General features: G+C 41.4%; 2 protein-coding genes across 3 annotated transcripts in view; one reads left to right on the top strand and one right to left on the bottom strand.

Moving 5' to 3' along the window:
- Positions 1 to 2,812: 2,812 nt before the first annotated feature.
- Positions 2,813 to 26,663, bottom strand: APIP (APAF1 interacting protein). Its single transcript, XM_060606333.3, has 7 exons — positions 26,258 to 26,663; positions 15,910 to 16,010; positions 10,426 to 10,474; positions 9,223 to 9,340; positions 7,613 to 7,748; positions 4,212 to 4,379; positions 2,813 to 3,132 (listed from the first exon to the last, which is right to left on the bottom strand). Exons 1-7 carry the CDS (start codon positions 26,312 to 26,314, stop codon positions 3,033 to 3,035), a joined length of 729 nt encoding a protein of 242 aa, XP_060462316.1. The 5' UTR covers positions 26,315 to 26,663; the 3' UTR covers positions 2,813 to 3,032.
- Positions 26,617 to 27,296, top strand: part of PDHX (pyruvate dehydrogenase complex component X) — a 72,649-nt gene continuing 71,969 nt past the window's right edge. Inside the window, exon 1 of one of the 2 annotated variants that reach the window (XM_060606330.3) lies at positions 26,617 to 26,852. In XM_060606330.3, the coding sequence (XP_060462313.1) occupies positions 26,693 to 26,852 (160 nt within the window). In that variant the 5' untranslated portion in view covers positions 26,617 to 26,692. The remainder of the gene's footprint in view (positions 26,853 to 27,296) is intronic. The other variant, XM_060606331.3, reaches the window with a different exon arrangement.

The raw sequence follows: 27,296 nt of genomic DNA, 5'->3' as shown, positions 1-27,296 counted from the left end.
TAAAATAGGGTGAGCAGGGAGAACCACACAGGTGACTTTTGAAGACCTGAATGAGCAGAGGGCATGAATGAGCTATGCAGGGCCCTGGAGGAAGAGCCCTTAAAGGGGGAGAACACCTGCCAAAGAAATTGCCTGGAAAGTACAAAGACTCACCAGGATACTGGCCTGGCTGGAGCAGAGTACGTGAGGAAGAGGGTAATCAAGGGGGGGCAAACGGGGGCATGGGGGAGGCTGTGGGGAGCGTTCACTGTGAGACAGGAAGCCAGGGATTTGAGCAGAGGAGTGACACTGGCTGAGTTCCCTGTTAACAGGCTCATGCAGGCTGCTGTGTTGGGAATAGACTCTTGGGGACGGGAGTGGGGTGCTAAGCAAAGGCTGAAGTAGGGAAGTTGGTTAAGAGGCAACTGCAATAGGTTAGGTGAGAAATGGTGTCCCCTGGGCCAGGTGGTCAAAGTGAACCCAGTGAGAAGTTGAGAGACTCTGGATACACCTTGGATCCAAAGCACATTGGATTTGCTGATCAGCTGGGTGTGTGCGTCTGTAGCATGTGAAAGAAACCACCTAGCGTAACATCGAGATGATGGGCCTGAGCAGTTGGCAGGATGGGGTCGAGGAGGACTTCAGGAAATTCGAGATTCTGTTGTGGGTATTGTCCTTAAACATGAGAGGGGGGCGGAGATCTGCTTCAGTGAAGGGGCCAGCCTCCGTGGGGGCGTGGACAGCTCCTCAGCAGAATACAAGCAGAAAGGTGCAAGCCCATACAGGCTCTTTTTTCCAATTAAATTTTTAAAAAAATTGAAGTATAGTTGACATACAATGTTACATGAGCTTCGGCTGTGCAACATAGTGATTCAGCGATTGGACAACTCTATACATTATGCTATGCTCTCTCTGGACGGCTTTTATTTTTCAATGAAAGAGCACTCGGGGTCATCCGTCAGAGTGAATATGCAGGGAGGAGGTGTTTGAAGTTTGAGGAGACAGTTGTTGAGGAGAGTGGGGGAATGAATGGAGGAAGGCAGTAAAATTCAGGGGGGGGGGGCGGGCGGCGGGCGGAAACAGCTCTAAAGGCCCACTTGACCTTAAGGTGGTGATGTGTTTTCCTTCAGGCACCTTAAGGCACACAGGTACAGGTGTGGAGTCAGAAGAGCCGGAATTAGCTGTGGCTGAAGGTTTGCTGAGTACCGCGGAATGAGAGCAGGGGAAAAATATTCAGTGTTCAAGGAATTCACTCACTCCATGCCTAGGGGTACGAGGAAGTGAGAATTACCACCACTTGAGAGCCTCAGGGAAAACTGTGTCTTGGGGGAGAAAAGGGTTTAATTCAAGACAAAGAAGGAAAGAAAGCATTCAAAGAGGCTGAGGAGGTGGGGGGTTTTGTTATTCTTGGTAAATCTCTTTCAGTGGAGTGGTGTGGCCTGCCTGGAGGGAGTCAGGAACAAGTGAAAATGGTTGACAGAAAAGTGGACAACTCTTTCAAAAATTTTTGCTCTAAAGGTGCTGGATGAACTGAAGGCTGGTGTGTGTGTGTGTGTGTGTGTGTGTGTGTGTGTGTGACTTAAGATAGATGATATTTCAGCATGTTTTTATACCAATAAAAAAGAGCCAGTTAAGAGAGCAAAAAATTGCCAGTACAAAAGAGAAAAGGGACTGATGTGGGGATCCTTGCAGAAGCAAAGTCCTTGAGAAGGCTAGAGGGCATTGGATCCAAGGCCTAAGTGGAAGAATTGGCCTTAGAACCAACTTTGTACAAGAAAAGTGGCAAAGAAGGCTGTAGGCAGGAAGGTTGGTGGAAACGTTAACTGGAAAGATTAGTTCTCTTTGGAATGGATCTATTTTATCTCTGTGAGTATGAGAGGTTGTCATCTGGTGTGTGTGTGTGTGTGTGTGTGTGTGTGTGTGTGTGTTGGGGAGGGGGGTGAATATTGGAAATTTGATGAAAGATAAGGGCCAGGAGAGACAGTCCTGAGGTTGGGAGAATGAATTTACTACGGAATCATAGGAAGTTTGCTTGGCAGTATTGAGGGTCCACCTGACGTGTGTGGTCCTAGATCTGAAGCGGGATCAATCAACAGAGTTGTGTAATTTTTTCCCACCGGGCCATCCCCATCCCAGGGCGTTGGGATGTTTGCAATGAAATGCTGCAAATATGGGGCCGCCATCTGGGCTTCAAAAGGAGGGAAGCAAGGGCATGAAGGGGGTCCTGGATAACGACAAAGGGTCTGGTCGAGGGCCTGGAGTGAGAGGACTAGGGTCAATGTACTTGAAGGGGAGAGGGCAGTAAACAGAGAGGGGGGTAGATGAGCTTCAGATTGTGCAGATGGTGCCTTATTGATTTTCTCCCCCCACTGAAAAAAGCACTAACCAAGTGAAACCTTTATGATCAAGGTGATGTTGCTTTTGGCTTCCTGAAGGAAAACGCTTTCTGATTATATCACTGGTTTGGTTAGGGTTGGTTTGGCTAGTAGAGTTGGAGTCGGTGGGAATTTCACAGTTGATTCCGGTATGAAATGAGTGCCTTTATGCTTTGTTACAAGGAAGCACTACAGCAAACAGGGGAAACCTGTAAATTGTTTTGACGTCAATATGGAGAGATACACTTGGCTTTAACTTTTCACATACGTTTCATGATGCCAATATTAAAATAAGAAAATGCTCATTTCATAATGAATGGAAATTTTCTCACGAATTGGGTATCCTCAGCAACTTTAGAGAATAAAAGGGTTTCTCTGGGAGTGTACGTAAAAAAGGAATTAATTTAAGTGAGGATATTTTGCTGTTAAGGATTTAAAAGTAAGCATAAAAAAAAACCTTCATTATAAAATTTTTTATTTCACTGCATTGCCATTTAAAATTCCAAGAATACAAGCAAATATCGTCCAACGTCAGAAGTAGATTCAGGGTGACCATCTTCAGTGTTTAGTGACTTACTAGTATCATGGGAAGGTTCAATTCATTAAAAAGAATAATCAAGTTTCATTTGCATAATAATCAAGATAGGCTTGGTGTACAGAATTACATTTTCACTTGGCTTATACGATTCCATTTTCTCCAACCGGAAGCTGTGTAGGATCCAGGCCCACTTTCTTCATGGACACGGCCACATCAAACAAATAGTCGTAACACTCACACCTGGAAAAGAAAAAGCAAAGAACGGAAGGTCTTAGTGAAAGAGAGTTCTCCAGCCCTCCCACATTTCTCCTCTCCATCAGGCTAAGCCGGCTCCTAGTGCATTGTTTTTTTCTCAATTCCAGGCCAGATTTTTCTCATTTTGCCCCCAGCATTATTAAAACATGGAAAGGAATCATTTTGAATCATGCAACCATATTACAAGCATCTCAGGAAATAAAAGGGAGTTTAAAATATACTACTTACATAAATTTAAATTTTTTACTCCGTGTCACTTTTTGAAATAAATGTAGCAAATCATTATTAACTTGGGTTAGCCTTATTCTCCCTTCTAGCCTTACACTTGGGAGAAAAAGAGCTGTTTCCTTCTCCTTTGTATCAAGTGCATAGTATCTCGCCAAATAACAGCTTGTCCAATAAATATTTTGTAATAAATGAATACATAATGCAAATCAAGTATCTAGAAATAACAGACTTAAATTTAAATTTTTTTAAATGTTTTTATTCATTTAAAAAAAATTTTTTTTTTTAACGTTTGTTTATTTTTGAGACAGAGAGAGACAGAGCATGAACAGGGGAGGGGCAGAGAGAGAGGGAGACACAGAATCTGAAACAGGCTCCAGGCTCTGAGCGGTCAGCACAGAGCCCGACGCGGGGCTCGAACTCACGGACCGTGAGATCATGACCTGAGCCGAAGTCGGACGCTTAACCGACCAAGCCACCCAGGCGCCCCTGTTTTCATTCATTTTTGAGACAGAGAGACAGAGCATGAGCAGGAGAGGGGCAGAGCAAAAGGGAGACACAGAATCCAAAGCAGGCTCCAGGCTCCAGGCTCCGAGCTGTCAGCACAGAGCCCGGCACGGGGCTTGAACTCACGAACTGCGAGATCATGACCTGAGACGAAGTCGGACGCTTAACCGACTGAGCCACCCAGGCACCCCCAGATGACTTAAATTTAAACCACTTTGACCAATAACACACAAAAAAGTCGTACTTCCTTTCAAATCATAAAACACACTTCATTCCCTCTTCACATCTGGAGTATAGTGACTTGTCCCAAATGCCCTTTGATGGATACTTACATGGTTTTGGCCTTCTCCCAGGTTTCTCCCCAGACGTACACTCCATGACGCCTGACCAGGACCGCGCAGGAGTCTGGGTATTCATTTATCGCGCGAGCCATTCGTTCTTTGAGGTCTTTCTCCTCAGGTGTATTCTCAATAATGGGTACCACTAACATATCATCATACCTATGGGACAAAACAAGCCATTTTTCCCGCTAAAACAAATAAAGGTATTCATATGTAAAATTTACAATTTTTTTCACGGACCAACTAGACATCCTCTTTGTATCCGAAAGCCACTCCACGTTATGAACAAGATTTTGCATGTTATTCTGCATATCTTGCATAGAGAGCTGTATCAAAAGACGCCTTGGGAATCTGGCAGGTATTATTCTAAGTGGCAGAAATTTGTATAGGATACCAAAACCTAACAAAGAAATTATCAAGATCATACAAGTATTTCCTTGAGGCAGAGACAATCATAGTATTTTTAATAGGAGATAAGAAATGATAGATCCGAGAACCAGAAACATAGAAAGGATTAACAATTGAACTACTTATTAAGTATGGATTTTCCAAAGATACAAAACCATTTTATTTTATCTCTGCAAGACCTCGAAGTGTCTCAGGCAAATAAATACATACGGGTGTGGTTTATAGTACTGGGTTAGCAAGAACCTTCTGGAAATAACTATTAAAGGTGTGATAGTACTTTCAGAACATTCTCAAGTCTGTGGCATTAGAACTTCTTTTACTTCCACCTGTTTTCAGTAAATACGTGTGAAAAAATCAGAATATGCATTTCCTTTCTGTTCATGTAATAATATTTACGCAAATAACTTAGATACTGGTAAAATTAAGTCTATCTCTGAGGTCATTTATACCCAGTCAAACTCGGACGTGTTTTCCCTTTTACATAAATTTCTCTTCCCTTGTTAAAGTAACATCTCCTTTTTCGCTACCTCTATAATGGCCAAACTTCACAACAACAAAAGAAGTTCTAAGTAAAGTTTTACCAAAAATTGCTACTTTAGGGCAGGTATAGGCTAAGGAGCTGTCACGTGATAAAGAGCCTGGCCAACCACTACCAGCAGCATTATGGAGATGTTTATTATTTCACTTAAGTGAAATGGAGGTAATTGAAGGATATTCTTAAATATGGAAAGAATGAATTGCTAGCCCTAAATCTTTCTTTCTTTTTTTTTTTTTTTAATCTTTACTTATTTTTGAGAGAGAGAGACAGAGTGCAAGCAGGGGAGGGGCAGAGAGAGAGGGAGACAGAATCCAAAGCAGGGTCCAGGTTCTGAGCTGTCAGCCCCTGACGTGGGGCTCGAACTCACAAAATGCGAGTTGATGACCTGAGCCGAAGTCAGACGTTTAACGGACTGAGCCAGCCAGACGCCCCCCAGATCTTTCCTAATGTTGGCCAAGAGAATCACAAACATATATTTTCCTCTAGCATACACTGAAAAGTCAGACATCTTTTCCTGAGTAAAATAATATCACAGCAAAATGAGACCTGAAATTCAACCCAAGCCACCCACTTTACAGACTGAACACTATTCCTTCTGAGTCAAATGAGGAACAGAGCCAAGATGGTCCTCTGACCTCTAAACAGTGTGCTTTTCACTCTGCCACAGGCCACCCGTGTTGCTGCCGGAAGGAAGGACAACCACACTTACATACATACGGTAACCTCCCCTGAGGAGAATTAGGTGTGTATTTGAAAGTTTTTGTTTTTCAAGCTGGACTTAAAAAATACAGAGTATCAAAACCCTCCTTTGTTCCTTCGCCCAGCCTTCACTGCCCCTTCTTTTGAAAACTGGACTCTTAGGATTCTCCCCAAATTCTGAAGAAAGATCACTGCCTCCTGAGCTGTGATAATGACCCTGTTACTGACTTCCCAGCCAGGATCAAATAGAATTGCAAAAGACATTTCAAAAAGGTTTGTATTCTTTAAAATCAGAAACGTTTAAAGTGATCTATGAAGCGTGTCTGTTATGATGCGTAAGAAGTGGCATGTCTTGGTTCGGGCCATTCTTTTTCTCACAGAATTCCAGAAGGCTCTCTGCTGTCCCTCTACCTGCCCTTTCACGCCTCCTTCTCACCTGCTTTTATTTCTTCACCAAAGCAACCAAACGCTGATGAAATTAATAGCACACACAATGCCTCTCCTTGGAGACCCAGAATGGAAAGGCAATGTGGGGCTATCCTTTCCTTAGTATGTACACTTCCATAATTTAAACATTTCACTTTTGTAAATAGATACTCTGCAGTGCTGAGTAATGCTGTAGGCATACAATAAATAGTAACTAAAATCAAGTCATATTGAGTTCCCGGCACACTCGTTTAAACATGTACATGGATTCTACTACGTGGATTAACAATAAGATACTGCTGTTAAGAACACTTTAGAAAAACTGGCACCCGTTTCCTCTAAGCAAGGTAAGGTAGGATCAGGCCCTCGGGCAAATTAAGCAGCTCAGGAATAAGAATGCCAGTACATTCAAATGAAATGCTTAGCTTGTACCTGAACACCGAGAACGCATTTCTTCCCATCCCTGTATTCTAGATTGGCGAACATTTTGGTGGGCTGGCGGATTTGGTTGATTTTATCTAGAAGGCCTCCATTCTATACCATCTAATGCCACTTTCCATACTGAAAAATTATAAAAATACATAGATCTACTTAATTGAAATAATTGTAAATATGAAAATATTCTAGAAATACTAAATTTGAAAAAAATTAAAAATTTGTTTTAATTTAATTTAATTTTTTTTTTTTATTTTTGAGAGCACGAGAGAGAGACAGAGCATGAGCAGGGGAGAGGCAGAGAGAGAGGGAGACACATGTCCAAAGCAGGCTCCAGGTTCTGAGCTGTCGGCACAGAGCCCGATGTGGGGCTTGAACTCATTTATTTAATGTTAAATAAATTTTAACATTTATTTATTTTTGAGAGAGAGAGAGAGAGAGACAGAGTGTGAGCAGGGGAGGGGCAGAGAGAGAGGGAGACATAGACTCTGAAGCAGGCTCCGGGCTCTGGGCTGATAGCCCAGAGCCCGACACGGGTCTTGAACTCACGAAGAGACCACGCTCTCAGGGTGCTTCCATACAGGAACATAATCTTTCCATCTCTATAGAAAGCTCAGCCAAGGGTTTTCCACTTAACTCTGACAAACGGTTTCATTATTCATGTTGCTAATAATTTACCAAGGCTGGGGTGGTGGTGGGGAGGAGGAAGGGTGGCGTCTGATTTGTGTCACTGAGAACAGATCTGGAAGTGTAATATTAAGTGGGGTATTACTTAACATAGATCCCACAACATCTCATTAAAGGCATAAAAAAGATCAGCAGCCTCTTTATCAAAAGACAGAAAAAATACTTTTGAAATTACTTAAGCAAAAATAGAAAAAAATACCTGTAATACCCTCCCGAAGTACATTTCCTTATTCCTTTTATCATCTCTTGATGTGTAATTTTAAACTCTCGTCCTGGAAAGAGAAGGGTGGCCATGACAGCTGCTTTTGAGTGGGTATGAATCACTGCACCTGCTCCTGGAGGAGGGAGAAGAAAGTCACATACTCAGGGAAAACAAAACGATACCTTTAAAAATATATATATGATAAGTGATATATAGTATATATACATAACATATATATTATATATCACATATCATATATATATTATATATCACATACATTTATTTGTATCTGATGATGACCTTGTTTTTCTTGGCATGGAATAATAAGTTGGCAGTAGATAGGAGGGGAGGGATGGAGGTAGGAAGAGAGAAATACTAACAGAAGCTGCAAAGCTGCAAAAAGCATTTAAACTTTATCAGCATTGGGGCAATGCACAATACACATGCTTAAGAAATAGCTTTTAGATGGTCTGAAGTGTAACTAGAATAATCATGGAGATCATAGTCCAATATTCCCATTTAATTAGGAGTTCCTCTGTGCCAGGCACTGGGCAAATCCCCATTACGTGTGATCTCTTGATCTTCAGTTCCCCACAACAACCAGAGATGTAAATTCTATGCCCCCGACTTAATGGTCAAGGAAACGGGGGTTCAGAGATGTTAAATCACTTGTCTGCGGTTCACAGATAGCAGTAGTGGCACTTGGGTTTAAACCACGGTCATGGTGACCCTTAATCATGGAGTTAGGCTTCAGAGTGCGGGCCATGTCTCGGTGGCATCGGGGTTGCAGGGTTTTAATGGATTTACCTAAAAAAGGATTTGTATGCTATAAAATTCAGTAATGGCTATTTTTGCAATTGGAAGTTTATTTCGCTTTATGCTGGGAGAGATGTTTCATGCTGTTAGCATCTGTTCCTGAGATTTTACGCTGTCGGGAGCAGCTGACAGTGTCCGGGAACAGAACACAGCATGAGACCATGCTCAGAACAGATTTCATTCAGGGGCTATAAAAAGCATGGTTGTAATGACTTTATTGCTCTGGTGTTTCAGGTATAATTTTCTATTTTCACACCGTCCTCTAGGCTCAACCTTTCCAGACTGGTTTGCTATTACAAATTCTGGGAATTGAAATAAGACTCCTACTTTTATCATATGGTACACTAAAAAAAAGAGAGAGAGAGAGAGAGACAGCACTATTCCTACTAAAAGTAAAGGCCACAATTTTCCCTCACTTGTAATCTTACTTACCTTCTACAAGTTCCCGGAGGTAGACCTCTACACTAGAAGTAGGCATCTGATTGTAAATATAGTGTTGTCAGTCAACCCGACAATCTAGTGGAGTCATACTAGGTTGGAATTCTGGCCCCAGGACTCACTAGCTATTTATTTTAGGAAAATCTCCCAGAGCCTCTGTCCTCTCGAACACAAAATGGAGTAACAATGGGCCTTCCACGTGGGCTGATGTGAGCACTGAAAGTGTTAACATAATTAAAGTTCTTGCACACAGTAGGTGTTCGAGAAATGTTAACTACAACAATAATTACAATTATTTAGAAAACCTACTCTGTAGCAAATAGTTCTTTATGGTGAATACATTTTCTGCCTACCTCTCATTGTGTAAGCATTCATGAAAAGAGGAGTGCACTGGCTTTTTTTAAGATTCTTATGCGGCAGAGGTCCACTTATGTCCTGTTCATTGATGTCACAAACAAACATGTCTTCAGGCTGTTTGTAGAGGGGGGCAGAGAAGAAAAAAAAGGCTTATACGATATCAATTAGAAGTGTCCCCTTTCTGGTGTGTGCTAAGATGCATGTATGCATATTTAACCCATCTTTTAAATATTCATATAATTGTTTCTCTTCCAAAATGTTTCAGCCATTTTGAGAAATAAAAACTGTTTTCTACTGATAAAAATATTCTCAAGAGAGCTGTAATTCTTCCTTTAGAATTTGAATAAACAATTGATATGGAAAATTTCATATGCATGTAATGATACTTCATCAACTTAGCTTCTTGGCTTTCCCCTGTCATTTCACAACTATATTTCAGAGAAACTCTACAAAGAAATCATCATTCTAAGATGGGGGTTACAGTTTTTTCTTCATATGTCATCATAGGAGGAAAAATATAGAGTAGAATTTTCTTATCTCCTGAGAAAGTGAACTGGTACTCAGACATGTTAATCTCAGTGAGGTATATTATTCTTAAAGTTGAAGTAATTAAGCAGATCCACAGATTTTTCCTAGTAGTGCATGCATACTTCTGACTTGTGACTTTCATTTGCCAGGGTTTATTACAAACTACAATATAAATGTTTTATTAATGAAGGATTATGCCTTAGGAGTTAAGTGTTATGTTTAAATTTTCAGCACTCCAGCATTAATATGGAATGAGACTTCTCAAAAATCTGAAATAAAGTTTTATAACTTAGATTGGAATAGCTTTGCTATTGTTTAATATGAGTCAGTTTGGTCCATTGAGACCATCAACGTGATCACCCTACCAGCCTGATAAAGACAGTGTTATAATGCTGAAAAATTATAATCACTTTGTAGTAGGACTTAAGATTGTGCCATTCACTTGTGCCCTCTAGAGGATGAATGACAATTCAAAAATATTAGTTGCATGGAGGTTCACCTTAAAAAAAAAATTTAATAGTTACTTAAGAAATGTTTATTGATTATTCATTTAAATTATCAATATAACCCCCCCTCAAAACTTCTTTTAAAATTAATTCCATTTCACAAAACAATAATAGTCAAGTAGAGAAGAAAAGAGCTTTGGGGTCAAGAAGGAACCTTTAACATACCTGAATCCGTTCCTTTTGCACTCCTGAAGGAGCAATGTAGATCTCATCGCTGGTAACACAAAATGTAGAAATTGGTATGTATTTAACTCTACTGTTCTGCTTTTGAACAAAGGCAAGTGTATTCTTACAGTCCAATCATCAATATTCTTTATAAATCAAATCACACAGAAAGCTGCTTGAATTAATTACTGATGTGTGCTGTATAGAAAGAATAACAAATTACTAACGCACTGTAATTACATGACAAACGTAATGTTGGTGATGCAGTAAAATGTTGACAGTTTTCATATATATTTCTTTATTTCTGTTTACAGTGCAAAATCAATGGTAACCAGATTTTTATCTGATTATGGGAAATAAAACAAGTCTTTGGCATCTTTAGCATGAGATTGCAGTTTACCTCATTAAATGTGGAACAGTTACTACAAAATCCAATCAGGGGAAGATATGCTCTTGAGCAGATGATCTCTGTCTCACAAGGGATCAAGTTTAATTTTAGTGCTTGAAATGCTCTGCTTATAAAACATGAAGTTCAGGGACCCCTGCTGGACACCTTATTAAATTACAGCATTAACATTAAGCTACTTTTTGGGTGGAATATATGCTTCCTATTTGAAAAGCACATCTTTCTTGTGAAACTATTTGGTAATAAAGCTGAAACAACTGTGGAAAGTTAAAAATATGGATAAAAGGCACGGTTCCATCTGGAGATGTGTCTGTTACAGAATGTTGTGCTAGGGGAGATGCTATAATGTACCATTTGTCACAAAGTACTCTCAAATTTGATTGGGAAATTAACTTCAAGATCTTCTCTAAATTCTCTCCAGCCTCAACAGAGTTCCTTTGTCTCCTTTGTCAGTTTCAGTGGCTCCCAGAAGGTAGTAAAGAGCTGCCACATACATGCGATTGAAAGAAATACCAGCACCTGAATGCTCCAGCTTCTGCCGCTGAGACACGGATGTAGGGACACTGGTTCCTGGTGAATAATGAGGATGATGGCCTATATTGAGTCAAGCCATCAATCCAGTTATTAATAAACCCATAGACTTGTAACTGACAAAAATGAAAGTTCCTTTAAGGATCCACGGGTAAACTAAGATCTGGAAAAGAAATGTCTGGTAATGGGAGTGAAATCCAAACCACAGTAAGCTACATTCAGGTGTTTTCATGAAATAGCTCACTTAAGAGCTTTGTTGCATAAAAAAAACCCACGACATAAGAAAACAGAGAGGCATTCCTCTGGAACCAGTGGAATCAGAGTTCTTTGGGACTCTGCAAATACTGGGGATCCAAAGCTTCTTTCCTTATGTAACATGGAAGAAATTCTAGACTCATGTGTGATATATAGTCAGTGGACTTGTAGGCTAAGTCTTCTTGTGTGGGGAGAAATGTATGCAGTCCTGGGAACAGACCCAAATAAAGTTTAAAACAGCCTGTTAGTAAATATACTCCATCTACAAAGTGGGAAAATCCAGGGTATTCTGTTTATTCAAGTGATTTCGTAATCTGAATCTGTTTTTATTGCTCCCTTTGTGAACACAAAACTGATCAACTTTGGGTAGTTAAAAGACGAGCTAAATATGTTTTAGAAAAAATACATATTTACATCTACAAAGAAGGAGGTACCTGGATAAAAATGTAAAGATGATAGAAACTCTATTTTATTTTTGAGAGAGAGCGTGGGGGAGGGGTAGAGGGAGAGAGAACCTTAAGCAGGTTCCATGCCCAGCACAGAGCCTGATCTCAGGACCCTGAGGTCATGACCTGAGCCAAAATCCAGAGTTGGACACTTAACTGATGAGCCGTCCAGGCGCCCCGAGAGCCTTTATTTTAGGAGGGAAATGTGCCAAAGACTAGAAGGGAAGTATTTACTTGGTGCCGTAAGCCACAAACAAAAAGCATTTTGCATCTGAAGTATTAAGTTTTGAGATTTATTTCTCGGTACTGCCTGCTCTTTCACTATTCCATAAGGAGGGAAACAAAATTCAAGAGTTCAAAACACATCTATGTTCAGTTGCGTCTATTTTTATTTACTGCCTAGCTATTTAAAAATATTTAAATCTAGGGGCACCTGGGTGGTTCGGTTGAGCGTCCGACTTTGGCTCAGGTCATGATCTCGTGGTTCCTGAGTTCAAGCCTCCCATTGGGCTCACTGCTGTAGCTCAGAGCCTGTTTTGGATCCTCTGTCCCCCTCTGTCTGCCCCTCCCATTTGTGGTCTCTCAAAAAAAAAATTTTTTTTTTTAAATTTAAAATCATAATATACCTCACATATCGTGTCTACACTACAGGTTTATCAAATTTAATTTTAATAGCATGAATAGGACTGGTGTCTCTGACACGTTACAATATCACACCATGAAAACAGGAAATGCTAAATGTGAATGGTAGTGCCCCAACCTAAACACAATGGCTGCTGAGTGTCTTGGAATTGCTTCGACTACTGTCATTTTCTTGCTCTTCTATTTCCTCCTTCTGATTTAACTCTCATATGTATCTTAAGCTGTCTTTTATACACATCTTTTGGTACCACACACAAGTAGTATAATCTAAAATGGTATCAGCCAAACCTTGGAATCAGTAAATAATTTTATATCTCCAAACATAATCTATTGGGTTTGTCCTTCATTCCAAATTTATTTGCTTTAAGCATCAAAGAAAACCAAACTTTCACCTATAACACGAGAATAACATAGTAGATAGTTAATGATGTGGGTTTATGAAGTCATTTAAATATGAGGAAAAAAATTCAACATTTTACTACAAATTACCCATCTTACTTTGCAAAGCACACGTTTAATAACATTCCAAACAATGCCATAAAACTGGGGCTATTTCCACCCGTGACCCCCAGGAGGAGCTCCTCACCCATTAAGAACCTAACCAAGGACCAAACATTTTCGCTTATGATGCAATGTCCCCATAAATTGATTGTAGTGCTGTAAAAACCACTTAATTTTAAAAGGTGCCCCGTGAGTGTTTTAGGGTGACCACACACATTTTCAGTGCATGGGTTAGTAAAGTTCTTCTAGAAAGAACATAGTCTTTTATGTCTTTATGATAAATAAATTTACTTTTGAGATTTGCATTCCATTTTCACTTTGCCATTTTTTTAATGTTTATTTGTTTTGAGACAAAGAGTGAGGGAGAGAGAGCAAGCGAGCAGGGGAGGGGCAGAGAGAGAGGGGGAAAGGGAATCCCAAGGAGGCTCCACGCTGACAGTATGGATCTCACGAACCATGAGATCATGACCTGAGCCAAAATTCAAGAGTCAAATACAACTGACAGAGCCACCCAGGTGCCCCATCACTGCCATTTATTTAAAAAGCCACTTCAAAAATGGTTATTTGAACTCAGTTTGATAGAAGTATTTTGTACATATTTGTACATACATAAATTTCTGCATATGCAAATAAAAAGCAGTTAACTAAAGGCAATGTTTAGAATATGATTTATTACAAATATAGCTGAGAAACCAAATTATTGGGAACTCAACTAAATGGATAAATGAAACAACAGTGACAAATGTCATTATCTTAGCGACAAATGTCATTATCTTAGGACTTTGGTCTGAACAGTCAACTTGAAAGCTTTGGCAAAATAATCTGAAAACCTGCCAAATGCTGAATTGGATTGATGGAGCACTGGGTTGACAGTCAGAGAGGAGGCACGGATGGATGTGCGATGCACCATGAGGAACATGATCTTTCCAGACTGCGTGCATCCCTATACATGGAACTGTGACAGCTGGGTCCCTATTGACGTTGCCCACAGTTCAATTACTATTCCATGAGTTACTCGGTAATTTGAAGTAGATGAAATTTCACTGGCATCATCCTGTAGTATACTGAAAAATCTCTTTTGTTCTAAGCATTCTGATTAAATTTTCCATTCCATTCCTTTCTACAAAATGCAGCCCCCTTGGCGGTATTACTATATAGACTCGATATTATATAAATGTTATATTAATTCAATTTTGTTAAAGTGAATTAGGATAAAGAAAGAAATCAAGTTACTCAGTTTAACATTCAGCCTCCAGATATTACTATTCCTAAAACAGTTCAGGAGAAAAAAAACATTCATCCTATTCGAGAAACACTTGAAAGAATGAGTTTCTACAACTTGTATTTTCATTACTGATAGTCACTTGTTTCTTTAACTTCTTGGAGGAAAGACACTGAACATACCTAATGAACAAGTAAAATTCTTTCTGTTTCAACCAGTCCTTCTTGTTTTATCTTCTGAGCAACAAAGACCAGCAGGTGCTATCCATGAATGATGATACATGATGCACTTAGAAAGGCATAATGTCGTCTTTTGACTTAATAAAATGTAATTTTTAGTACTTTTGATGGTTCGTAATCTGTGTTTAAGTGACTTTAAAATCCGTATCTGAACCCTTGAAACAAATCCTGCTTACCTAGAAAGGACCCTTTTTTTGTTTTAATTTTATTTTTAATTTTTTTAAATTTACGTCCAAATTAGTTAGTATATATATAGTGCAACAGTGATTTCAGGAGTAGATTCCTTAGTGCCCCTTACCCGTTTAGCCCATCCCCCCTCCCACAATCCCTCCAGTAACCCTCTGTTTGTTCTCCGTATTTATGAGTCTCTTATGTTTTGTCCTCCTCCCTGTTTTTATATTATTTTTGTTTCCCTTCCCTTATGTTCATCTGTTTTGTCTCTTAAAGTCCTCATATGAGTGAAGTCATATGATATTTGTCTTTCTCGGACTGACTAATTTCACTTAGCATAATACCCTCCAGTTCCATCCACGTAGTTGCAAACGGCAAGATTTCATTCTTTTTGATTGCCGAGTAATACTCTATTTTGTGTGTGTATATATATATATATATACACACACACGATATATATATATATATATATATATATATATATATATATATACACATATATATACACACACACCACATTTTCTTTATCCATTCATCCACCGATGGACATTTGGGCTCTTTCCATACTTTGTCTATTGTTGATAGTGCTGCTATAAACATGGGGGTGCATGTGTCCCTTCGAAACAGCACACCTGTATTCCTTGGATAAATGCCTAGTAGTGTAATTGCTGGGTCGTAGGGTAGTTCTAATTTTAGTTTTTTGAGGAACCTCCATACTGTTTTCCAGAGTGGCTGCACCAGCTTGCATTCCCAAGAAGGGACCCTTTCTAATTCCAGACATAGAAACATACTTGGCAGTGTGTAATTTAACTTTGGGACTCCAAAGACCGAGGACCAAATTATTCTGTTTAGAAATTGTGATTCTTAAATCCTTAGGTATTTATTGTATGTACAACTTCTACACACTTGTCATTCAGTTACACAAATACTCATTTCTCCATTTAGAAACTAGATACTTTCACTATCACATAAAACTGAGTACCAGTTGTTCTTTGTACATAACACGTATTAGGCTCTTCATGGGCTACTTACATGGAGAATTCTCAGAAATGACATCAGGCAGAAACTTACCCATGTTTCAAGCTAATTCCTCCTCCAGTCCCGGTGACCCAGCCCAAGTGGTAAAACTGTTTGCAAAGCTCTGGGATCAGGTATCTTGGATGTTCCTTGTCCTTAAAAAGAAGATAAGGATTTTTCAAACAGACATTATATTATTGGGTGACTTTTCTAGCTGACATCTTTGCTAAGAAGCCAAGAAAATCTACTATAGAGAGGGTACCATGAGGGAGAAAACTATTACAAAACATACTTTGTTTTTTAAAGTTTTTATAAAACTTTTTTTTTTTTAATGTTTATTTTTGAAGGAGAGAGAGAGACAGAGTGTGAGCTGGGGAGGGGCAGAAGAGAGGGAGACACAGAATCCAAAGCAGGCTCCATGCTCTGAGCTGTCAGCACAGAGCCCGATCGATGTGGGGCTCGAACCCACGAGTTATGAGGTCATGACGTGAGCTGAAGTCAGACACTTAACTGACTGAGCCACTCAGGTGCCCCCATAATTTGTTTTTGATGTTTAGAAAGTAGATCTATGTTATTTGGCAACCTGGAATTATTCAGGATAGGGCCATATAGTCCAACACTATGGAATAGGCTATAAGAACAAGGTGGGGAAATGCCCAGTATATAATGCAAAGCATCTACTGCAATGGCTGAAATAAAATAGAATTTAGTGCTGAAAGGAACATGTTTTGGTCTGTCCAGCAAATTTCCTTACACAAAACATCTTATTCAGTTAAGTCATGATATACATATGACAGCTATTTGTTCATATTCTGTGTTGGTCTGATTTTATTTTTATTCTAAAATGTCTTTTTTCCATAGTGATTACATTGTTTTTGCTTATTACAAAATCAATATATACTCACTATGGAATATAAAGTCAAGAAAAAAACATAGAAAGGACTCACTCAGAAGCAATCACAAGTAATACTTTCTGGGCCCATTTGTATGAAGATATGTGTGTATAGGAACAAATGTATATATGCTGGGATGAACATAGAGCTTTTATTCATGTATTTTTATTGAAGTATAATTGACATATAGCATTATATTAGTTTCAAGTGGATAACATAAAGAGTAGGTATCTGTATATATTGTAAGTGATCAGCACAATAAATCTAGTTAAAGTAAGAGCTTATTTTTATTAAGTCTAATGATTACTTCTTTAGGAATAAAAAAATATGATGTTTCCCCATTTTTTAAAGTTAAAGTTAATAAAACCCAAAACAATAATGAAAAATGCAATGAATTCCATTTCTGGCAGTATGAAATCTAACTTTGAAAACAACTGAAAATGTTGAGTAATTTTTTCTTCCTGAATAAAGTTTAAAACAAAATTTCAAATTAAATTGCTGAGCTAGCAAAAAAGTAAAGAAGGCTTCACAGTGGCCATAAAAGAAACCAGGGTGGGGGCTCCTGGGTGGCTCAGTCAGTTAAGCATCCAACTCTTGATTTCGGCTCAGGTCACAATCTCATGATTCGTGAAATTGAGCCCCACATTGGGCTGTGTACTGACAGCGGGGAGCCTGCCTGGGATTCTCTCTCTCCTCTCTGCCCCTCTCCTGCTTGTGCAAGCTCACTCTCTCTCTCAAAATAAACAAACATTAAAAAAAAAAAAAATAATTGTTAAAAAAAAAAAGAAACCAGAGTGAGTCTACCCCGGAGGGAAGCTCTGAAGCCATTTCCCTGAAGGTATTTGCAGATCTCTGGTGAGCTTGACCTTCAATTTTGATAGCTATGCAAGCTGTCAGAAACACGAAATAAACCCTAGGGTGTGCTCAGAATGGGGTACCTAATAGAAAATCCCTCCATAGGCTTGAAACCAGATAAGAGGTTATACCCCCCAGGTAAGGGTAAACAAGAAATAGACCCTCTGTGCACAAAAGCACAGCTGGGAAGCTTGCCTGTATAAATCTTGGCACTGGATAAAGGGGAGAAATACCTTTGGGCCCAGAGAGGGCTGACTCTTGAGCACACCAAATTTTTAGCTACTTCACTGGCTTTCTGAAATTATAGTGTTTTCCCCGATTCACTGTTAATATTTTACATACACTTTGTATTTTATCATAAATAATAGTTTGATGGAGTAGACTTCAAAATGTAAAATTAAGAACATGGGAATGTTAAAATTTTTTAAAGTTCTGACTCAACACAGCTTAGGAGTTAACGGACATAAAGTCAAACCTTCGTTACACTATTTATTGCTTATATGACTACGGGTATCGGTTTACTAATCTACAAAATGAGAATATTATGAGGATTAAAAAGAGATACAGTGCTACAGGCTTCCAGATATGGAGTGAGTAAGTTTTTTTAAAAATGAGAAAAAAATGGAGATAAAGCATCCAGGACAATGTGTGACAATGTTAGTTTCCCTCCCATTTTTTTCGATGTTGTATTAGTTTTTTCAATGTACAATAAACTCTGACAATTTAGGCAATGCTCGCCACAGTAAATGCAGTTACCATCTGTCACCATACAGTGTTATTACATTATTGACTATATTCCCTATGCTGTACTTTTCATCCCTATGACTTATTTATTTTATAATTGGAAGTTTTACCTCCCTCCCATTTAAAGTGTTAAAAATTCTGGAATTAAAACTAATAATAAAGCTGTGTTGGTTTTCTTTATATCTGTCCCTACAAAATCTAGCCAGAATTATCCATGCCTTGTATAATTTGCCATTTTCTTTTTTAGATACAAGTGATATTTTAATTATATATTAAAGAACAGATAAGGAGAAAACTCCTACAGTTTTCCAATCCTTAAAACCATCCATTTGCATAGAAAGTTGCAAACATTATAGAAAATAGTCTGTTATTATGGGTCTCCCCTTTCCCTTTTGTCTTCCAGTCCTGAGTTATTGTAGCAACTAGCCAGCTTCATACTACAGTGATAACCATGATAAGGCCGTTCCTGTTAATAAAGTTTCATTCATTTGTTCATACCCACAAAATTTCAATTTTAGGAAATTGTAGCAGTGGGAACTAACAGATATATTTGGTAAAAATGCAATCATCTAAATTGTTCAGAATGGTAAGAAAGTAAGTATCAGAATGTATATTTCACTAAGAATTGACAAGAAGCTTAGTTAGTATTTACTTCTCCCCTGAATGTCAATAATATTACTTATCTGTTACTATTATGTCTGGGTTTGTAAGAATTTTTAAAGACATAACTGAAGATAGATTGCAATCAACTTCTGACAGTAGAGGTCCTATAGTGTGAGGGAGAAACATTTAACAGTATTTTGTATATAGCAAAAACATTAAAGCCTAAAAAGTTTTTGAAGCAATACTTAATTTTTCTGATTTTTCAGTCCCGTTATTTTATGGAAATCAGTTTCACTGTCACTGAAATACTTGCTCACAGCCAACAAGGATTCTACTCCCCTCCCCCACCTTTTCTTTCAATTGAAGCATAAGAGAGGTACTGCTTGGACAGGGGTTTGCCTGGGGGACTCTCAAAACAAATATAAAATAAACACATGTCAAATATATTATTTAACCCATCAGCTAGTGAGGGAACCAGAAACATGATACTGCTGTGTCCAAAGAGAAGGCAAAACATCACCCATATAAGTAATTAGGAATTCTGGATTTATAAATGAGGAAAAACTGGACAATATCTACCAGGCAGCAACCAACTGAATGTCCAGAATGCAGCCTGCATTTCTAGGGTCAGTAATCATCTGCATTACTGTCAGGATTCTACAATTACAGAGTTGCACAATAGCTCAAAGATAGCCCATGACACCTAGTGATCTTTTCTGCTCATTTCAGTCTTTCAAAATTCTTGACACTGGCCCAAGGGAGGGACTGGATTCAGACACGGCCAAGTTGTCGGCATTTTTTCAGTCTCTGGGCTTTGTTTCTCTCTGCACATCTCATTCTCCTCTCCGTGCGTACTGGCTTTCTTTGCAACTTTACCTCCACTGACCCTATTTCTCCCTTCCACTTTCACCACACTTACAAACTCTTTTTCACACCAGTTAGGCACTGACTGGAAGAAATGAGAAGGCGTGGAGGCTTGCTTCAGCTTTGACCCCCAACTAGCTGAATGCCCTAAGGCAAGTCCGTGACCCTTTCTGGGTATCAGTTTCCTTATGCTAATAATCTGGATCAGTGATTTCCAGACTTCTGATTTTTAAAACCAGAGTTCGCAGGGGTGCCTGGGTGGCTCAGTCGGTTGAGAGTCCGACTTTGGCTCCGGTCACGGTCTCACCGTTTGTGGGTTCGAGCCTCACATCAGGCTCTGTGCTGACAGCTCAGAGCCTGGAGCCCGATTTGGATTGTGTCTCCCTTTCTCTCTGTCACTCCCTGACTCACGCCCTGTCTTTCTCTGTCTCTCAAAAATAAATAAACGTTAAAAAAAATTTTTTTTTAAACCAGGGTTTGTTGTTGCTGTTGTAGTTTAAATTTTAGGGACTGACATAAGGTTGCCGAGTTATAACGGTAATTACATTTAACCATCTACTATCACCTTTTTCAAAAAAGAAAGTATATTTTAAAATTTTATTTAATTTTTTTTAAGTTTATTTATTTTGAGAGAGACAGAGAGTGTGAGTGGAGGAGGGGCAGAGAGAGAAAGAGGGAGAGAGAGAATCCCAAGCAGGCTCCGCAATGCCAGCACAGAGCCCGATAAAGTGCTTGAACTCACAAAACCAAGAGATCATAACCTGAGCCGAAACCAGGAGTTGGACACTTAACCAACTGAGTCACCCAGGCGACCCCCAAAAAGTACATTTTTAACATAAAGAAAAGAGTAGGAAGGTTCGACTCAAAATAAAAGGTTGTCCTTTAAACCGAATGTGTTAATTTTGTGAAATTCACTTTTTGATTGTCCTTATTTTCTTATTTTGCAACAGTTGAGTAAAAACTCTTTCAAGGACTCATTTGGGGAGGAATAAGGTTATCTGTCCCTATTTGGTCTCCTTGCCTACAATGTCTCCTTTCTCTCCCTCTTCTCTAGCTTACCCTCCTCTCTCCCATGAGCACTAAAAGAATATACTGCTTTGATCACTGCACCCCATCCCTCCAATCACTTAATGCTCAGGTGCACCTCCTTGGTCTATTATTTAAGTCCTTCTGCTTTCTTGCCCCAATTTTACTTTTCGCCCATTTTCTTTCAGTCCATTTTGATACAAATCTCTCAGTTCTATTCAACTTAGTTGTAGTCAGCCTCCAGGATGGCTCTTTGTGATCTCTGCCTCCTGGTATTCACACCCCGCGGTGTAGGCCCTTCTCACATCGTACTAGGGCTGCGTGGCCAACGGACTACAGTAGGACAGGGGAAGTGACAGCGTGTCACTTCTGAGATTAGGATATAAAGACACTATGGCTTCTGTCTTGGTTGCTCTCTGGGGGAGCAAGCCAGTGGCTACATGGAGAGGGTACTCAGCCTACACAGAAGGCCGTGTGGTGAAGAATTGGAGGTGTATGGACAATAATCAGTGAGAAATGGAGGCCCGCCAACGACACTGTGGCATGCCTGCAGCTCCAGCTGCAATCAGGCCTCGAGATGACAGTAGCTCCAGGGGACAGTTTGTCTGCCACCTTAGGAGAGACCCTGAGCCAGAACCTTGAGCCAAACTCCCCTAGACTCCTAATCCTCAAACTCTGCGAGACAGTCAGTGTTTGGGTTTTAAGCCCAAGTTTTGGGGTACTTGCTATGGAGAGCACTAGTTAACTAAGACATATTTTCTTTCTAACCAAGTGCGTCTTTTTTTTTCTTTGCACTGTTATTGCTCGTGGTGGATTTTCAATTATTGCGACTGACTCTAGCTGTCAGGCTCCTGCTTATCAGCGTTAACACCAGGCCCCCTATCGCGCTTCCCCTGTGATTCCTTCTGCCATCATCCCAGCAGGAAGTGATCGCTCCTTCCTCTAATCCCATGCCACAGCATTTGCTCTATGTACCTGTCCTTTCGTTTTTTATTATAGAGTCTTCTCATTCATTCATTTGGCAAACTTCTGCAGGCCCTGAAGAAATGAATAGGAAGAAGCTAAAACCCTTGCCCTCAAGAAGCTTACAATCTAGTATAGAAGTTATGAAAGGACAAAGCAATACATAATACAGGGCAGTCCAAGGAAGCCACTTACCGGTGGGAGGAAGAAGCTAGTGGTGGGAGGGAGCAGGAGTCGGGCAAAGCTTCACAGAGGAGGGAAGGGTGAGTCAAGTCTCAATGAAGGATGGTGGGAGTATGCCAAGCATTTCCTGGCAATTCAGCCACTAACACTTGACAAAGTCCCTGCCCTAAAGAAATTTACATTCTGGGGGTAGTTTTAAAAGAGCAAAGAGAGGAATAAATTATAATAAGTAGGAAGAAGGAGGGGCGCCTGGGTGGCTCAGTCTGTTGAGCGTCCAACTTTGGCTCAGGTCGGGATCTCCACTCTGAGTTCAAGCCCCGCGTCGGGCTCTGTGCTGACAGCTCAGAGTCTGGAGCCTGCTTCAGATTCTAGGTCTCCCTCTCTCTCTGCCCCTCCCCCGCTCATGCTCTCTGTCAAAAATATATAAACATTAAAAAAATATTTTTTTTAAATAAGTAGGAAGAAGGAAACAAGCAACTTAAGAGAAACGTAGCAGAGATTGATTTTGAATAAGGTGGTTAAGGAAAGCCTCTCTGAGCACTTGACAATCTAAAGCCAGAATGTGAAAAACAAACAAACAACCCAGTGTGTAATAAATGAATGTGCTTGCACATACAAGGTTTGTCTGGGGTGCGGCAAGCACTCCAGGCAGAGAAGACAGCAGATGTAAAGGCCCTGGAGTGAGACAGTGCTTAACACATTTGATGGAAAGAAGGCCAGGTGGCCGGAGCAGAGTGCTGACATGGAAAGTGCTGAGAGAGGCGGATGAACTTGCAGGGGCCAGGTCACGCAGAGCCTTGGAAGCCATGCTGATGAGAACAGTCTGGCCGAGAGGGGGCTGATTCACAGTAAGAGAGACAGGGAGAGGGACAGGAACAACTTCTGAATGTGAGAGGGGAGGCAGATCCTGTGCACAAGAGGAGAGATTGGGCTTCCGCCATCTTGAAAAATGAGAAGATGGGTTCCCGTTTCAGCAGGTCGCTAGGTTTTGTGCTAGGAAGGCAAGTAAGTTCATAGCTGGTGTCTTCTATTTTCTTAAGTATAAACAAAGCCATCAGCTGAGGAACGATGTGGGGGCGGGGTATGAGAGGCTTGAAAAGATAATAAAAGTTATAAACTAGTCCTCTCAGGGAGTGGGACAGTAAAGTACCGGGGAAACATGGGATGGTTGTTGGGCAGTGTTAAGGGTCAATTTGGGGTTGAAATCTTGAATATGAAGTGAGGCCGCTCGGTGCAGTTATGTAATTTTCTCTAGGAATGCAGCTCGGTGCAATCACAAAAACGATGGGTTCACTTTGGGTTTTTGCTAGGCCAACTATCTTTGTAAATTAGGTCAACCTTAAGTACGAATTGTTTTAATGGGTTGGGTGTGGAAGCCAGATCTTAGTGGGTTAAGAAGTGAATAGAACTTAGAGGCAGAGAATTCTAAAGACTCTTTCAATAGTGTGGCTATGAAGGGCCAGATGGGGAAACCAAAGGGAAAGCTGGTTAATAACAAGAGTTTTAGCATGTCAAGGAAACTCGGAAATAACCAGTTTTCCTTTCATGCTAAAAGGTAAAATTAGGGAATGGGGAGAGATTAGCACCACAGGAAAGCAAAAGCCTAATAGGTCAATCTTTGTGGAGAGAGAGCAGCTGGAATTAGACCAGGGAAATATTTATCTTAGGAGGAAGAAGAAAAGTAAGGAAGATATGTAATAATACGATTAATAACAAACATAGTTAATATTTATTGAATACTTATTTTATGCCAGGTAGTATTCTAAAAGCTTATATATACAACTTAATCCTTATAATAGCTATATTATGCTAAGAAAGATTGAGGCACTTGGGTGGCTCAGTTGGTTGGAGGTCCAATTCTTGATTTTGACTCAGGTCATGATGCCAGGTTTGTGGGATTCAGTCCCCGTGGAGCCTGCTTCATATTCTGTCTCCCTCTCTCTGTCTGTCCCTCCCCCATTCACTTGCTCTCTCTAAAAAAAAAAAGAAAAAAGAAAAAAAAGATTAATGCATCCAAAACTGCCCACGTGGCAACTGGCAGAACCAATTTTCGCTGGCAAATTCTAGATGTCTTGTTCTTAATCTTAACATTATAATGTAGGTGGGAACAGGAAGAAATCGAAGTTAAGATGTTCACAACTAACAGCTTCATTTTCTTTGTGTTTCTGGAGGCGAAGTCACCTTCAAAGCAGGTTTGGGGGAAAGAATGAGAGGAGATGGTGAGGTCTGAGGATAGTCACTTCAGGTAATGTGAAGGGAAGCTCCTGGGGGAGGGGGGGGGGGCTCCCAGGAGGTGTCCAGGAGCCAGCTGCAGTAGGACACAATGATATTTGTAGAGACACAAATGTGTGTAGTTGAGGGACACTCCCTCAAAGCCCATCCCTTGGGGGTCTGCGTGGGAGGCATTTAAGTAAAGGCAATTAATTATTTGTAACCCAGTATGATAGATCCTATGATGGGGGCTACACAGAGAGAAGTGTCGGAGTAAAAAAAGAAAAGTCCTTCACCACAAAAAGGTGTGAGGTGAAGGGGCAGTGGTGGAGCAGGGAAGGGTATGGCCATGGGAATGCGTTGCTAGAGTGGAGGGGAGGGGTAAAGATGTACAGAACTGATGAGGTCAAGGGAAGGGTATTGAAAGGCCTTGTGTTATAATAACAGCAAAGAACAAGTATTTACTCAGGGTTGACATATATAGGACACTATGATATGTAAGGTAAAATTAAAAAAAGAGAAGTAGTTCTTGGTTTATTTCCCAGCTAAGCTTAGCTGCCTACAAAGTAGGGAACATGCTCTTGATATATACCTACCAGGATAGTGCTTTGCCCAATAAACACTGTGAATTAAGATCACATCTCCTACATTAAGAAAAGTCCTATATCAGAGCTTACGAACTGGTGGCTCACGGACCGAATGAAGCTTACTGGACGTGGTTTATTTAAGTGCATATGCAAATCTGTTGTGGGTAGGGGAGCTCTGTAACCTGGCAAGCACATTTAGGTGGTACTCACTAGTCAGCTCAACCCAGATCCCATGAAGGAATACAAGCTCCATGCCATCAGATGTACCAAAGTTTTAACAGAAGCCTGAAGTGTTCTGCATTTTGAAAGGTTGGCTGATATTTCTTATGAACAATGTGAAGCAAACACAGCTGTTGGCCCAGCTGTCTGTTGGCCACGTTTGGTTTGAGAGGTCTTGTTTATTCTAAGATCCCTTGAAAAAGGCTCTCTTTGATGCTCCTTTAGATAATATTTCACCAAGATTCACTTACTGGTGGCATGAACACACATGCTATTGAAACATCTTAGAGATTCTGCCGTTTCCACGCACGCCTGCCTAGCTATCTGACCTGTATCCAACATCTTCCCCCTTTCTATCCAATTTTTCCTGTCCAGCATTCCATCTTCACAGTTGTCTTTGCTAAGCTGTCTTTGCTTAGCTTTTGCTAAGCTGTGGGAGTATTCCCACAAGATTGACAAGTATTTCGCAATAAGATCTCCCACGTTACGACTTTTTTAACTGGGACCTTCAGTCAGTCCTAAGAAAGAACAGGAGGAATAAGGGGGCTAATTTTAGGGGGCTATCCCTGCCTCTTAAGCAGGGGTTCTCTCATTGTATTGTAATTGTTTACTCCTCTAGTTTTCCTCCAGACCGCAGGCCATTTGTCTTAATCCTCGCTGTATCCCTGGGCACACAGGTATTCCATAAAGCTGTTGGGGTGTATACCCAGTGAATGAAAAGCAGATGCAGCCCGAGGGTGGATTTTCCTTTGACTGCTGCTCAAGGATGATCATCCCATAATCACTCTAAACTGAGGCAGGCCGAGAGGGAAAGTGGGGGCTACTGAAGCACAGCCTCGGTTTGGCCACCGTCTCCCGAGCGCCTACTGCCTGCCAAACGTCGGGCTGATTGCCAGGGCGCAGAAAATAAGCTCGAGGGCAGTCTTAGCTCCATTTCCACTCCAGTGCCTCCTGTTGCCTCGTTTGCCCTGTATTCCCGGTAAGTTGTTTCAAAACACACTCAAGATGCGCAGCGCTCTCCTCCGTTATTTTCCCTTTTTCAGCGTTTGGCGCCCAGCGCCCGTCATCGGGAGCCCAGCCTCGGGAACGGCGACTGCCGTGGCCTCGAATCGGCCTGCGGAGCCAGGGCGGCGGGTAGCGGGGGTGGCGTCCACACCAGTACCAGGCCCCCCAGGTCGGCGCCCCGCTCCCGCCGCCGCACGCCACCTGTGCCTCAAGTCCGGGCAAACAGGGCACCCGCGGCCCCGCCCCTACCTTAGCGCCGCAGCGCTGCGAGCAGCAGTCTCCCTCCGGAGCGTGACAGCCCGACATGGCCCTGATGAGGGGAACCCACGGCCTCCTATCTTTGAGCGGCTTCGGGACCGAGGTTGGTCTGGGCTAAGAGCAGCCTGTGGCGTGACCACCGCTGCAATCGGGCGGCGCTGAGGGCAGCTCGGGGGCGGGTCCAAAAGGCGGAAGGCGGGTCTTGGAGGGCCTCGCGGACAGGAGATCCAGAGGCGCGGCCTCCGGGCTGAGGGGCGGGGCCAACGAGGTTGGAGGCGGGACTAGGAGAACCTCTTGATTCCGAGACTCACGCGCACCACTGGAGCCAGGGGGTGTGGCCAACGTGACAAGAGGCGGGGCCTGGGAGGGTCTTGATGACTGGGCGATCAGGCGGTGCTGCGGGCAGCCCGCGACAAGGCCGGGAAGATGGCGGCCTCCTGGAGGCTGGGCTGTGACCCTCGGGTGCTACGCTACCTCTTGGGCTCCGGCGGCTGCCGAAGACTGGGGCTGGTGAGGGGCGCTTCCGGATGGTCTTTCGGTCGCGGAGCTAGTTGGAGATGGCTTCACAGCACGCAGTGGCTGCGGGGTGAGTGGTCGGGGCTCGCTCGGCTTCTCCGTGTAGCTGAGTAATGGGCCTGGATGGGCTTTTGGATTCAAGGCCCATCTGGGTGTGGAAGTGCCCGCGGCTCCCGGTTCCTAAGGCCTTTTCTCGGGGAGAGGTCCGCTGACTTGGCCTAGTGCATGCATGCCGCGAAGGGTTTTTCTTGGGAGTTGGGAGAACTTGACTCCATTCCTGGGCCCCTGGTTAGTGTGGCTTCTCTGTGACCTTGCCTTGGAATTTGGGTTATTTGTGACGCGCGGAGAGAGGTCCTAAACGCCTTTCTTTCAAGCCACTTCCCAGTCTCAGGTTCCCCTAAAGCTGTCAGGGTGTCGAAGCTTGCTGAGATTCAAAAGCCACTGGTAGCCATTCTTATTCATTCTCTTGGCCCCTCTTTATTGGGAGATCTTTTCTTCCAGGCCTCTCGGGTTG

This window comes from Panthera onca, chromosome D1, assembly GCF_046562875.1.
Source record: "Panthera onca isolate mPanOnc1 chromosome D1, mPanOnc1 haplotype 2, whole genome shotgun sequence".
Taxonomy (NCBI): Eukaryota; Metazoa; Chordata; class Mammalia; order Carnivora; family Felidae; genus Panthera; species Panthera onca.
The sequence above is the reverse complement of the archived record's forward strand: the minus strand, read 5'-3'. Positions and strand labels throughout refer to the sequence as shown.

Bases quoted from the DNA above. Each gene is read 5' to 3' on its own strand.
- APIP (XM_060606333.3), bottom strand. From the start codon at position 26,314: ATGTCGGGCTGTCACGCTCCGGAGGGAGACTGCTGCTCGCAGCGCTGC. The intron at 16,011-26,257 runs GTAGGGGCGGGG...CTTCTTTTTAAG, and splicing joins CGCAGCGCTGCGGCGCTAAG to GACAAGGAACATCCAAGATA. The intron at 9,341-10,425 runs GTATGTTAAAGG...CTCTACAAACAG, and splicing joins TGCAAAAGGAACGGATTCAG to CCTGAAGACATGTTTGTTTG.